The sequence below is a fragment of the Lethenteron reissneri genome, chromosome 32, assembly GCF_015708825.2.
Source record: "Lethenteron reissneri isolate LAM-NWPU_2019-01 chromosome 32, ASM1570882v1, whole genome shotgun sequence".
Classification (NCBI taxonomy): domain Eukaryota; kingdom Metazoa; phylum Chordata; class Hyperoartia; order Petromyzontiformes; family Petromyzontidae; genus Lethenteron; species Lethenteron reissneri.
The window spans coordinates 13,099,580-13,112,392 of record NC_083810.1 but is presented as its reverse complement, the minus strand read 5'-3'; the positions used below and the strand labels follow the sequence as shown (position 1 = coordinate 13,112,392).

Genomic DNA, 12,813 nt, shown 5'->3' with positions numbered 1-12,813 from the left:
AACACGTGACATCTTTTGTTGCGTTTGACGTGTTATCGGCACGTTGAAATAAAATACTGCAATGCAGTTTATCTTGGGAAGCTTCACTGAGTTTCAAGTTTGTTTTGTTTCTGGAGGGCCCTACTACACTGACGTTTGGCCAAATTCCATCAATGAGTGTTTGGCTTCTTGTGGCAGGAAACCGGAGAACCTGGAGTAAAACCCACCACCCATAAGAGGGGGTGACACGAAACATTTGCCATCGCTAAGATTTGATAATCCACCGCTGCTTTGCTTTCATCTCCTGGCTACATCGCAGCCAACACGAACCCCACAGCGCCTGGTGTCCCCAAAGCAGTTTCCCAAGTACCGTACTAACCAGGTTCAACCCAGCCATTGGCAATTCAAATGTTGTTATCCAGGCGGGGATAAATGTTATCCCCCAACCGGGGATGAGGACTGAAAGCACATTTCAGGGAGTAAAAAAAAAATCAGTTGCGGAAACTCTCCCATCAAATCGCATGCTACATGCGTGTTGGTATTTGTGTCTTAGGGTATATAAACTGTGTCTATGTGCTGGTTTGTGTATGTAACGTTGTGTGCACGTGCGAGTGTGTCTAAGTAAGTGCTTGCTAAGAGCACTTGCCCCAAGGCTAAACGGGGCCAACACAGAGGCTCGCTATGAGCGTGCGTGCACGTGTGTGTACATGATTTAAAACAGATTGTGTGTATTGCGTGCGCTTTATGTTAAGTATGTGTGTTGCCCTCCGTGTGTGTGTGTAAGTGTGCGTGCGATAGTGGGGAGCGGTAGTGTAGCTGTTCGCGTGCTGCTCTATGAACCCGGCGACATGGGTTCGATTCCTACTGACGGCCAACACCGGTGACAATTATCTGAACCGGTCCTGGGCCTCCCCTAGGTCGACTCAGCCTCAAATGAGTACCTGGTGCTGTGTGTAAACATTGCCACTTCATAGGTGCTCGCTAACAGCACTTGCCCCTACAGTCTGTTAAGGCTATATGGGGGATCTTTGTCTTTGTGCGATAATGTGTGTGCAAGCGTGTGCTTTTGTTTGCGTGTGTGTTGGATGTCATAATCCACGTGCGAGCGTGTCATGGTGATGTACGACGCTACGCATGCGCACACCGGTGGGTGACGGCAAACAAATCAATGGGGTCGTGCGCTTACAATAGCCACCCCCGGGGGGAGCTTCCGCAGATTTCTATTTGAGAGGACTTTGTTGAGACTTGATGGTTGTTGGGAATTCCATTGCATGTCCGGTCAGACTCTTGCACACGCGCAACCGTGTGTACGCAACGCGGTTATAAATACAAGTGCTCCCGTAACCACGGCATATGTGCCTTTGATTTCCACACTGGTGCTAAGTGATTTAATTAATTGGGTATTCTCACAGTGTTCATGTGATCATACTCTTGGAGGGCATCTGCTAGAAGGGGCTTTCTAGAGCTCCCTATAGTGGAGAGCCTTCCACTATCAGTGGGGTGAATAAGAAATTGCAGGGCTGCACCTTTATCTTGTTTTTCTAGTTGTGATGGTGATATTATTACAGAGATTACATACGTGTTAATATTAAAAGTACATACCACCCTCATGGGAAATTATGCACAGTGACTAAATTAAATTGCTAGGGCGCGTTCTCATGACATTAACAGTTGCAATATCCTTTTATCTCTCTGACACCAGCTATAAATCTTGTCTCTATCTCGCCATCTCACTTGGGCTTTATAAATTGAAAGAGGGCCCAGAAAACACAATTTCTGCTTAGGGCTCCCAATGGATGAGTTCCACCACTGATTGCGCTCTCACCTCGCACTTGTAAAATAACGTGTAAATCACCAAATCCCCTTTACTGAAGTTCTGACCAGGCTCTTAAGGGGGCCATCCTGATCCAGACAGAGGAGTCTTTGGAGACCTCGGTCATAAATTGTAAATTTGCATTTGGCCATGGCAGGAGTGGTGGACAATGACGCTTGCCTGCCATTGAGTCGCACAATGGCGATGAGCGGTTCTTTCATTGGTGGGGGGTCTTCTTTGGAAGGAATGTGTCTTGAAACGGTGCAATATACTTTAAACCAAGCCCTATTTAAATGCAAGATGCACAGCAGTTACTTCCAAAAATAGTGCATCTGTGATATGCTGGGATAGTCAATCGGTTTAAAAAACATAATAATTAAATGCGTTTAAACTTTTTTTTTAAACCTAGCATTGTTAAATTTACTTGACATACTATAGATACATTGCAGTCAACTTGTTTATCAAACTATTGGCGCTGAATCAAATATAATGTTCAGATGAGTGAAACACCTTGATTTATGCATTAAAAACTGGAGTTTATTTTTTAAAAAATCTTGATTTTTTTTTTTACTCAACCTCTACATTTCTAAATTCTAGGTCATGGGCCAGCCTTTCATCCCTTTGTTGTCGAATGAGAGGTCAACAGGGGTTATCCCATTGAAAACTGGCACAACGCAAAATGAATGTGGAATTTCCACCACTGGCCTAGGGTTGTGAATGTACATGCTTATTGCCACAATACTGATGCGGGCAAGGATACTCTTGAAGTTTGACGATTGCTCTTCCAAAACCTTTTATACATTTATGTTTATGTCAGGTCACTGGGGCATGATGATGAGGATCATCAAATTATGGTTGTCAAAATAGTGTTTTTGGCATTATAATCACAATTGAATATCGGTTTGCAAAGATCGCCTCCGGATAAATAAGAATAAAACAACGGGGCGAGGTATAACCAGCTCCCTAAACAACTCAAGATAGCTCTTGAAAGTCGACTGGAAAACACATCACTGTATATATCCCATGAACATGCAACGTTTGGGGCCAACGTGAGCATGTGGTTGCAACTGTTGGACCAACGGTGAGCCCGACGTTCCATGTTTACTGGGTAGCTAGGACAGCTGTTGAAAGAGGACATGGGATTTGAATGATTCAATGAAGGCGGACAATAGGGGGTCGGAATGCTGTTAGAAAATTGAACTTGATCATGAACGGCACCACACCGATTTTTAACCCCTTCATAATGTGTACACGCAGGATATCTGCTACCCGCTATGACTCGTAGTTCCGAAACATGGAAATTAACGAAGAACATCTAACGCAAGCTGAAAAGTGCGCAAATAAGCAATGAGAGAGGCATACATGGAAATACAATGAGACGAAAAGCAAACCTGCCAACCCATTATCAGTGCCTGCTTTATTACAGACCAACTCAGACCTTATTGGTCACCCCGTGCCCCTCATAAATCTCAACGTTCCTCCTACAAAGTCCCATCACAAAGGAGAAACACAAACAGACCACTTTTGTTGCCCGTATTGAAACGGCTGAAATGGCTGTAAGCCGTTTGGACCTGAACTCAATTTCCATGTACAAGAATACGGGTAAACCGTATGGGGTGACAGGTATGTAAACTGGACACATGCTGCAGGGCTAAGGGGCCGTCCATAAATGACGTCACGCCATTTTGGACGATTTTTTACCCCCCCCCCCCCCCTCGTCACACGGCGTCACAAAAAGTCAGACCCCCCCTCAAATATGACCATATTTCCATTTTGAAAATAAAACATGCTTCAAACGCTTTAAACTAAAACTATTGTCATTGTAGTGCGTATTTAATGTGGCGCTGCACTCTGATGTTGTAGGAGGAGTGTTATAACAATTCTATATATTTTTTAATTTGCGCATTTTGATGTGACGTCACATTTCTCAACCCCACCCCCTCGTCACATATCGTCACAAAAATCTGACCCCCCCCCCTCCCCAGGTGCGTGACGTCATTTATGGACGGCCTCTAAGAGGGGTTAAACTGGACACGTGTTGTTGGACTAAGAGGGGGTTAAACTGGAGGCTAAAACCTCTCATCTGGCACCGGCGCTCGGACCCAGAATGCTTCACGTTCAACATGGCGTCCGGTCAAGTGAGTGGTGTTGTCAGCGTCCGCGCGAATTTCTCTCCGTCTCTTCCTCCCCCTCGCGTCTCTCTCCCTGTCGCTCTCTCCTTGTCTCTCTCTCCCTGATTCTCATCATCACATCTCGACTTAACTAAAATACGAAAAAAGCGTGCCGCTTTCCAGCCGGGGGGCTCCGTGTCGCCACTGCAGACGGCTGCCTCTCTCTTGCCGCCCGCCTTAAAAGGCACTCGGTGGTGGTGGCGGTGGCCACTTGCTCCGAGGCTATTAATGGGGCAGAGCGAGCCACTGCCCCTCTACAAATAGCCCCGGCTCACAGTCCGCCCGTCTTGTAACGCCGTCGCCCCTCTGTGTGTTGTGTTTAATTCAGATGTGGGGGGTGGGGGGGGGGCAGTGCAGCAAGTAGGTCGTGGTGGTGGTGAGATGTTAACTACCTCGCCTGGTGTGCAAGGAGTTTGTGGGTTGGATCCCCACCACACACGCTACTGCTGCTGCTGTATGTTTGGGGTTTGCGGTGTCTCTCTCCCCGCGGCTGTGATCACATTGTCTACCCTGCTACTCCGGGGGTCTCCCATCCCCTCGACAGTCACTGTTTCATTGCTTTTATGGCTTTATTTTGGTGATTTTCGAAAAGTTTTTTGGTTGGGCCATGTTTGGGTTTTTTTCTCATTCTGATACCCTACAAAGTTGAAATATCTGATCCGATATCATCGTGGGGAAAGGACCACGTGGAATAAGAGGTTAGCAAGATCGCAACAAGCAGCTCCTCGCTGAAAAGTGTATTTAAAACCAGGCTTTACAGAATAAGCATACATTGTTATTGCACTGAGTTATATTTACATCATAAACGTATACGGTACTGGTTTGTAACATTTCCCTTTTAGTTATAACGGCACTCCTACGTGTGAGGTCACGAGTTAAAATTATGGTTCGCAACTTAAAACGTAAAAAAAATGTTTCTACAATCCAGGTATTCTATTTGTAAAATACCGTATAACCTCCAGTTGTAATATGGTTTAAGATTAATTGTTTATAAGCAAATAACCCATTGTGATCTGATGAATTGTCACGATTCAAATCCCTAATTATTTCACTATTTTAGGTTGATTTAGCTTCTCTCATTACAGCATAGGTTACATGAACTTATCACAACATATGACTCTAAAATAAGTGATTCGTACATGCACAATCTGATTTTAATAAGTGAAACGTCACATTATTCATGAAACCCCTAACATACAGTACATTCTCTTCCACATGTTTTTTTTGTATTGAGGTGAACTCTGCTATTACTCTACTCTTGTTTCAGAATGATGGGAGCGGAGGGAGGCTGTCGATGCGGGAAAAGGCGGTGGAGCGACGCAAGGTGAACAAGGAGCACAACAGCAACTTCCGCGCAGGCTACGTGCCCGTGGACGAGGGCAGGCTGCACCGCACGGGCCTCCGAGGCCGCAAGCGCTCGCTCGCCATCTGCCTGGTCGTGCTCCTCTTCCTGCTGGCCATCGCAAACCTCATCGTAAGTTCTGCACCACTGAGCGCCGTTGTGCAAAAAATCAGGGTTTTTTTTCTTTCTTTTTCGACATTTCTGTCCCACGAAGGCCCTTGGAGTGGCCGGCCAAGCTATGGCCCGCCGTTCGATTTGGTTCACGAATGAAAGATCCAGGGACTCGTCTACTTGCGAAAATTTGACTTATGAACTTTCAGGGATACGAACAAACCTGTCCGTATGCCCAGTTGCAGCTGTTCACGATGCTATTGCCTGTTACAAGTTGATTCATGAAGGGAAGAAGAGAACAAATGGACAGGCATCTCTTGTTAAGTTTTTACAAGAGAGTAGAGAGGAAACAAAGGGAATTAGCATGTACCCTAAACACGGGGAATGGCTTTAAAAGTTGTAAAATCTCCTGTAGATGTAGATGCCACTGGTTCTTCATGTTCTGCAGATGTAGATGCCACTGGTTGTTCATGTGCTGTAGATGTAGTTGTCACTCGTTCTTCACGTAGCATCTACATGAAATACGCACAGGTTTCTTGATATCAGAAAGTTCGTAAGTAGAGGAGTTCCTGTAGCATGCTCCAGTGGTCAGAGAAGTCATGTGAACCCATAACATACAACACATTCCATTCTCATCAAGTTTTTAACATATATGATGTAATGTTTGAATTGTGAGCTTACTTTATATTGATAGCAGCTACATTTATGCATACCTACCACTGTAGATAACACGAGTTTTTCCTACGTGCCTCACCTGGGCATTATGTTGTAGACGACGCTGATCATCTGGAACGTGATTCGGCTGGGCCCTGAGGGCTGTGACAGCATGGAGTTTCACAATACTGGCCTGCTGCGCTTCAAGCAGGTGTCAGACATGGGCATCGTGTGCCCCTACAATAGCGCTGTTGGTGGCCGCAGTAACGAAGACCTGGTCATCACTGGCAACACCAAGCCGGTGAGAGTTGTGGTTTGCATTGTGGACGTTGTAAATCTATCTACCATTCTGGGTTTTTCTCTCTCACTAATTGTGTATTAGGAGTGAATTTACTTGTAAACATGAGTGTATATTGCATGTATAAACCACTGGTAACAACTATCTAAGTACTGGATATTAAGTGCTGAATTCTAGTTTTAAATTGCTGATGTCCTTTTACTTTTCCAGAAAGAGACTCCTTTAAATTGAATTTTACTTATCAAGGATTTAGAAATGTGCGTATCTTTACTCGGTGATCACATTGACAATCCTGTTAAATATTTAAATTATAATCCAGTCGTTCACAGATATAACAATTCACTGCTCTTGTTTTGTAAGCCATTGCTCAATATTGGCAATGTATGAATTTTTTATTCACTGTAAAATAGCACTGATAGTTTACTTATTTATTTCACTTCTACAGCACCTCAGAGACAATCCTCTAATCCTGCTCTTAGTGCACTGGTAGATATAAATAAGCTACCCAGCGTTACTCCAACTTTCACAGCTAAAACAAGGACATCATCTTGGTCTGCAGGTAACCGTTAAACTTCTGAAAGGTAATTAAGCACGAAACTACACGTTTGCACTTGCAGGTTATCATGCAGAGAAAGCAAAGCAGCGTGACGGTGGACGCAGACAAGACATCGGTTGTCAGCAAGTTGGGCCTGGAGGTGACCGATCCACGCACCAAGAAGACTTACTTCAGCACGGACTACAACAAGCACGAGTTCCACCTGCCCAAGGGCGTCAAGATTCTGCACGTGCAACGTGCCTCCACTGAGCGGGTATGTTGGCTGAGTTGCATATCGCATCATTGTCATCATCATTATTGGCTGAGAAATGTATTAGTGAAAATGTGTCAGGATTTGATTCCCATGGTAATCGTAAATACAGAAAATTCTTCAATCGATTGAGATATTGATAACACGGCATGGGGAGGCATTCATCTAGCAGTGGATTGACAAAGGGATGTAAGTATTTTTTTTATTTGGAGGCATCTAAATTACTCCCTTTGCAATTTGCTAAATTGTCATGATTCACGGTTGAAAGTTATTAAACAGGAAATTTTCCCCCATTGTGTTTCAGTTAGACTCCCATGTCTCGGGGTTAATGGGAACCAGTGATGGAGAAAAGTATACGGATTGAAGAGAATGCATTCTCAAACGTGATTTTATGCACGTATGGTACCTGTAAAATTAAATTATAGTAATGCTTTGCTTCATGCCTGGTTATGTTACGATTATCCCAATATATTATTAAAACACACATTTTAACTACATTTTACACAATCACACATTTTTGGGTGTTCCATTGGACAATAACCCAATTTTTTTTAAACATTTTAATAAAAAAACATTTTTTGAGATGAATTGCCTTTTTAAATCAATAAAACATCTTCAAAATGAAATACAGATGTTTTAAAAAAATACAACATGCTGTGAACACTGCCACATCCAGGTGACAAGCAACCACACTTCGGACCTGGTGCTGAAGTCGCAGCAGGCAATAGTCCGTGGCAATGAAGGTGTTTACATTAATGGCGTGCGTTTGGCGATCCACGTGAAGGGAGACATTCATCTGCAGCCGGTGAGACCAGTGTTGCTTTTTTACACCCCAAACACACATAAGTGAGGAATTTCCCAAAATAGTTTTTGGCTGCCTGCAATAGCTGTCTAAACGTATATGTGCTGCAGTGAAATATTGTCTTTGACGCTTTGTTTGGATAGGGAACAGTATTATATTTAGAGACGTTAATGTGGAATTAATTCTATATTGGATTTGTGCAGAGCGTTGTGGGTGGTTAACAAGACCCGGCGGTAGCAGATGTTACTTTTTGGAGAGTTTCACAGTTTTAATCCAGTGGGGGTTCCCTGATTATAACTGAGGTGTGTATTAACCGCAAAAAATACACGCCGTCTGCTTGACAGTGGAAGGCCATTGCTGGCGTTAAGATCTGCATTTTTTAAAATTACCGGTAAATGAGTCTGTTGGGATTATACATTGACCCGCCACTATGAACACTTGGCATGGCCCTCCTAAAAACGAGTCGTGACACTCATTGAGGAGATTTAAGGGTCATCATCTTCGTCGCTTTTTGACCCTCCACTGATTGCCTGTATTTCCAGCTGTTGTCCCGACTCTCTTGACTGAAATATTACTGCTTGCTTTTATCTGCCCTCATTGCTACATCTGCCCCTTCCTCTCTCCCGTGCCATGGCCTCCCGTCTCGCTGGCTCCAACCTTCGTCCCGACCCACCCGCGCTTTGGCCCGGCAGACGGAATCGCTCGTGCTGGATGGCGGCGTGACCCTGAACCCCGCGCGTTTGCCGCGCACCAGTTCCGACGTGGGCGCGCTGCTGCGCGGTGCGGAGGCCGAGCGCTACAAGCTGTGCGTGTGCGCCGACGGGCTGCTCTTCCGAGTGCGCGTCACCTCGGAGAACACCGGCTGCCTCGTGACCAACACCCCCTGCGGGCTCGCGCGCTAAAGCGTTTGCTCTGCAACAGTACCGGCGTGCGTGCGTGCGTACGTGCGTCTGTGTGTACTTGCGTACGCCTCCTTTCAGAGACTCGGCTTGTACCCACAAGGGATGGATCTCTTAATAAGGGCCATTACGTGAGATATATATATGTATAGACATCTATGGCCATACATGGATTAACTGGACTGAGACAAGAACTCATGCCATGTGGCCCATCACCATACGCATGATGTAATGGTGAGCACACTGGACTTGGAATCCAGAGATTGCTGATCCAATTTTGGGTCTCCCAGCAAGTCAGTTGAAACAATGACCCAGTTTTATTCAATGTCCCCGCCTCTGTCCACTTGGATCAGCAGGTCCATTCTGGTGGCCAGTGTGGCAGAGTCGGCAAAGATGCCCTCTTGAGGGGTGGTGTAGTTCTCATTCTAGTGGAGACCCTTGCGCCAGTAGTGGCGAGAGCCAGAAATTGCAGGGCTGCACCAACTTTTTTACTGCTCAAATGTATTTGAAAACTTTTGTGCACGATTGTTATTGTTTTAATAATGGATAGTCCATTTTATTTGGTTGTCCCAAGATGTCCATGCCTCTTATTTGGCCCGTGTCTCTATATGTGGCTCTTTCCAAGTACATCCAGCCTCATGGATTGTCACTGTTTCAAGTGAGTTTATGTCCTGGTGAGGATTAGTTAGTGTTTATGGTTGCCAAAGGTAATATTCATAGCCACCTGTAATGGAAATCTGGTCATATGTTGGATCATAGTACTTAAAAGCAAACTTCTGAAGTGATTACAATTCATGCAAGTTTTTTCATATTTTAATAATTATTGATCCCCAAAAGGAGGTACTATAGGGTGGATTTTTAAAATCTTAACCATGAAATCACATCCTTCACATAAGCAATAATTTGCAACCCATCGTCAGTATGCTGTTGGATTAATGCCTCCCCAAGCCATGTGGGTCGTGGGAATTGTTTGACCATAGTTTGGGTTTGTCAAAGGGTGGCCCAGGACCGGTTCAAATATTGCTCACCAAGAAATATTTGCAATGGTCCAGGATTCCAATTTTGGTCGCTGGGTTCATAGTGCAATGCACGAACCACTGCAACACCACTCGACCGCTCCTTTACATCATCATTTTACTACATTGGATTTACATTAATTTTTATCTGACTTTTGTGTGCGTTGCGGAAATCGTGAGGCCATGACTCGCCTAACATTTCTTTATATGCCTAGTTGATGGGGACAGTTTAATGAAAATTACCTCCTAGTATTGAAAGTATTATTTTTGCACATTTAATTGTAATATCAATGAATGCACATTTATACAAAATCAGCTTATGTATAGCAGTCAGTACCGCCGTTCTAAACACTACAGTTGTTGCCGACTGGTCCTAGTTTTGTGTACTGCCGTCAAACAGATGCCACTGAATCTCCGATGTTACAAATCCTTTTGTACAGAAGGCCACGTGTGAAATGTACATCACTAATATGTATGTTTTAAGTATTTCTGTGCAACTCTGTGGAATAGTCAGCTGCCTATAAAGTATGATCTTTTACACTATTCTATAAAGTTTCACCTTTTACACTATTAAGTGGACTTTATAGTATTTAAAATGACCTGTAGAGGGCGATGGTGCCATGTCAGAACATATTGAAGTGGCTGATGGTACTTTGAGAAGAATACGCTCTTGAACACTAAATGTACGACAGTGTTTCAGTAAAAAAAAATATGCCATTCATGTTGTGAAGATAGAGCTAACGTTCTATATATTTTAGGATTCGAAAATAGAACAGTTATTTGAAGAAAGGATTGGTTATATGCTTGAGTGTTAGCGAGGATCTCTGTAAACACACCAAGTATAACCACCACGCAACACCAAGCACAGCGTTCGTCCTGAAGTATTTCAATTCTTTACTCGATGGGTTTGAGGCCAGGTATTATTTTCTGTGTGAATTCCTGGCTGCACCGGTGGCAGGGAAATTCTCCGCACAGTGGAGGTATTTTCAAAACACGTCCTGAAGGTTTTTGTAACGACTTGTGCCAGATTTCACAGATGAGACATTTAATTTAATTTGCACGTTCTTTTACTCAGTATTGCATGTCTGCCTTAAGTTATAAACAGCGTGTGTTTGTGTGTATATATATGTGTGTATGCTTTTTAATTGACGTCTTGTTTGGTATTTATGGTGTATTGCTTAAGGGACACTATGGGTCTTTGTGGAGGAAACACAAACCCAGTTGCATGCAAGTGTCGTTAATCTATGAATTGTTTACACTCAGGTTTCCCAAACGTCATGCCTTGTGCCCTCCCACGTTCACCAGACTATGTTCAGTCTTTATTCAAAGGCAAATTAATTGCACATCGCAAGATTGACACAAGTCAACACGAACCTTTCCTCCATTTGAAGGTCGGAACGGCTGCTGAGAAAGCCAGGTGACTCGCTTGTAAAAGCACGGGCGTGGAGAACCTCTTTTTTGAGGAGCGAATTGGACTTTGAAATACCCTTTTGGTGCGCCACATTAACACACCTCAGTAGCCACTGCTGAAATGCGTGACTTGAGGCAACTAAAAATATAAAGAGCGTTGCCAGGTCACAAATATTCCCCTTTTTAGTTTCAGTGCAGATAAGCGTTGAGTTCCAGATCAAGTTCATCACCCCGCTAGTCGAGTACAATCAGTAAACAACACGCCTTCTCGATAAAGACCCATGGTCTACTCTATGCAGATATCGACTGTTGTGTGTGCATTTCAGAGATTAAAAAAAACTGTACTTCAATATTAAAACTTACGACGTTTTAAAAAATAATGGCTTATTAAACTGGAAACATGATTGAAAACACACTGTAACATGCCAGAGTTCTGTGGTTTTTTTCTTTTGCTGCCTTAAGATTTATATTTTACCGTTACACGATGTATTCACAATGCCTTGTATCACGTGCGGTGGAAAGCACAGGCATCCTGTCGGGATCTCCGTCGCTGACTATTTAAGTGGAAACATGTTCAACCTGCATGGGGGACGTGTGCGAGCAATCTGTTGGTTGTTACCCTCGTCTGAAGGCACTAAATAATTGCGTTCAAATCGTATGTTTATATCACAAGCGTACAATAAAAAGAGGAATTCCGACTGCCGTTGTATGACGCTGTTTTCACTTGCAGTGTTTCTTTTTTAGTGCAGTTGCTGTAAACAAAATGCGCTTTACACACAATCGTCAAGAGTAAATATGAATGTCTAGAGGAGATGAGGTGGATGATAGAGATGAGAGGAAGCGAAGGAGGCAAATCTATGAAGATGCGTGAATTCGGTGAAAGCGAAATTTATAACAGGAAATGATGATGGATGGATTGAATGAATGAATGAATGGGGGAATGAGTGATAGCCGTGAAATGAGAATATGAAGAGGGCGCAGTGACCGGTGGCGGTTATGAGGGGGAGATTAAGGGGTCGTGGGGTGAGCTCGGGGTAACAATCCGTGAGTTTTGAGTGCGGAACGGAAACTCGTGAGCAAATGTGACCTGCTGAATGTGGAGGGGGGAGTTTGTTCTAGTGAAGGGGGTGGGCGATAGCGTGGATTAAGGAGAAGGAGGAACGGCGAGAGAAGGCAAAGATTGAGAAGGTAGAGGACTAGAAAACGACATAGACCGACGCAAGAGTGGCAACAGACGGTGGGGGCAAGACCATGACGGGATTTGTCGACCAGGGTGAGGAATGTCACCAGGCGATGCCCTCTTTTCAGCCAAGGCAATGAGATCATGGCAGCGTGCGTCGATTGCTACACATGTTATTGTTGTTGAGGCAACAACAATAACACGTAGCTTTGTGGTGTCATGTATTAGCACTAATAAAAGAGAAAATTGAAACATTGTAATGTATCTTCAATGTCCCTGTTAATGACTGTGAACCAGCACAGCAATGAAAAACCACACGTTCTCACTGACAG

At 44.0% G+C, this 12,813-nt stretch overlaps 1 protein-coding gene across 2 annotated transcripts; it reads left to right on the top strand.

The window, feature by feature from the left end:
• The first annotated feature begins 3,816 nt into the window (after window positions 1-3,816).
• Window positions 3,817-11,999, top strand: SGCB (sarcoglycan beta). 2 transcript variants are annotated; one of them, XM_061564061.1, is made up of 6 exons: window positions 3,817-3,930; window positions 5,231-5,437; window positions 6,189-6,371; window positions 6,986-7,177; window positions 7,851-7,979; window positions 8,669-11,999. In XM_061564061.1, the coding sequence occupies exons 1-6, from the start codon at window positions 3,916-3,918 to the stop codon at window positions 8,876-8,878; spliced, it is 936 nt and encodes a 311-aa protein (XP_061420045.1). In that variant the 5' UTR covers window positions 3,817-3,915; the 3' UTR covers window positions 8,879-11,999. The 2 variants fall into 2 exon arrangements, with proteins under 2 accessions (XP_061420045.1, XP_061420047.1); XM_061564063.1 differs by lacking the exon at window positions 3,817-3,930 and adding an exon at window positions 4,639-4,661.
• The last annotated feature ends 814 nt before the right edge of the window (window positions 12,000-12,813 follow it).

Bases quoted from the DNA above. Each gene is read 5' to 3' on its own strand.
- SGCB (XM_061564061.1), top strand. The intron at 6,372-6,985 runs GTGAGAGTTGTG...TTGCACTTGCAG, and splicing joins TCACTGGCAACACCAAGCCG to GTTATCATGCAGAGAAAGCA. The intron at 7,178-7,850 runs GTATGTTGGCTG...TGCCACATCCAG, and splicing joins AACGTGCCTCCACTGAGCGG to GTGACAAGCAACCACACTTC.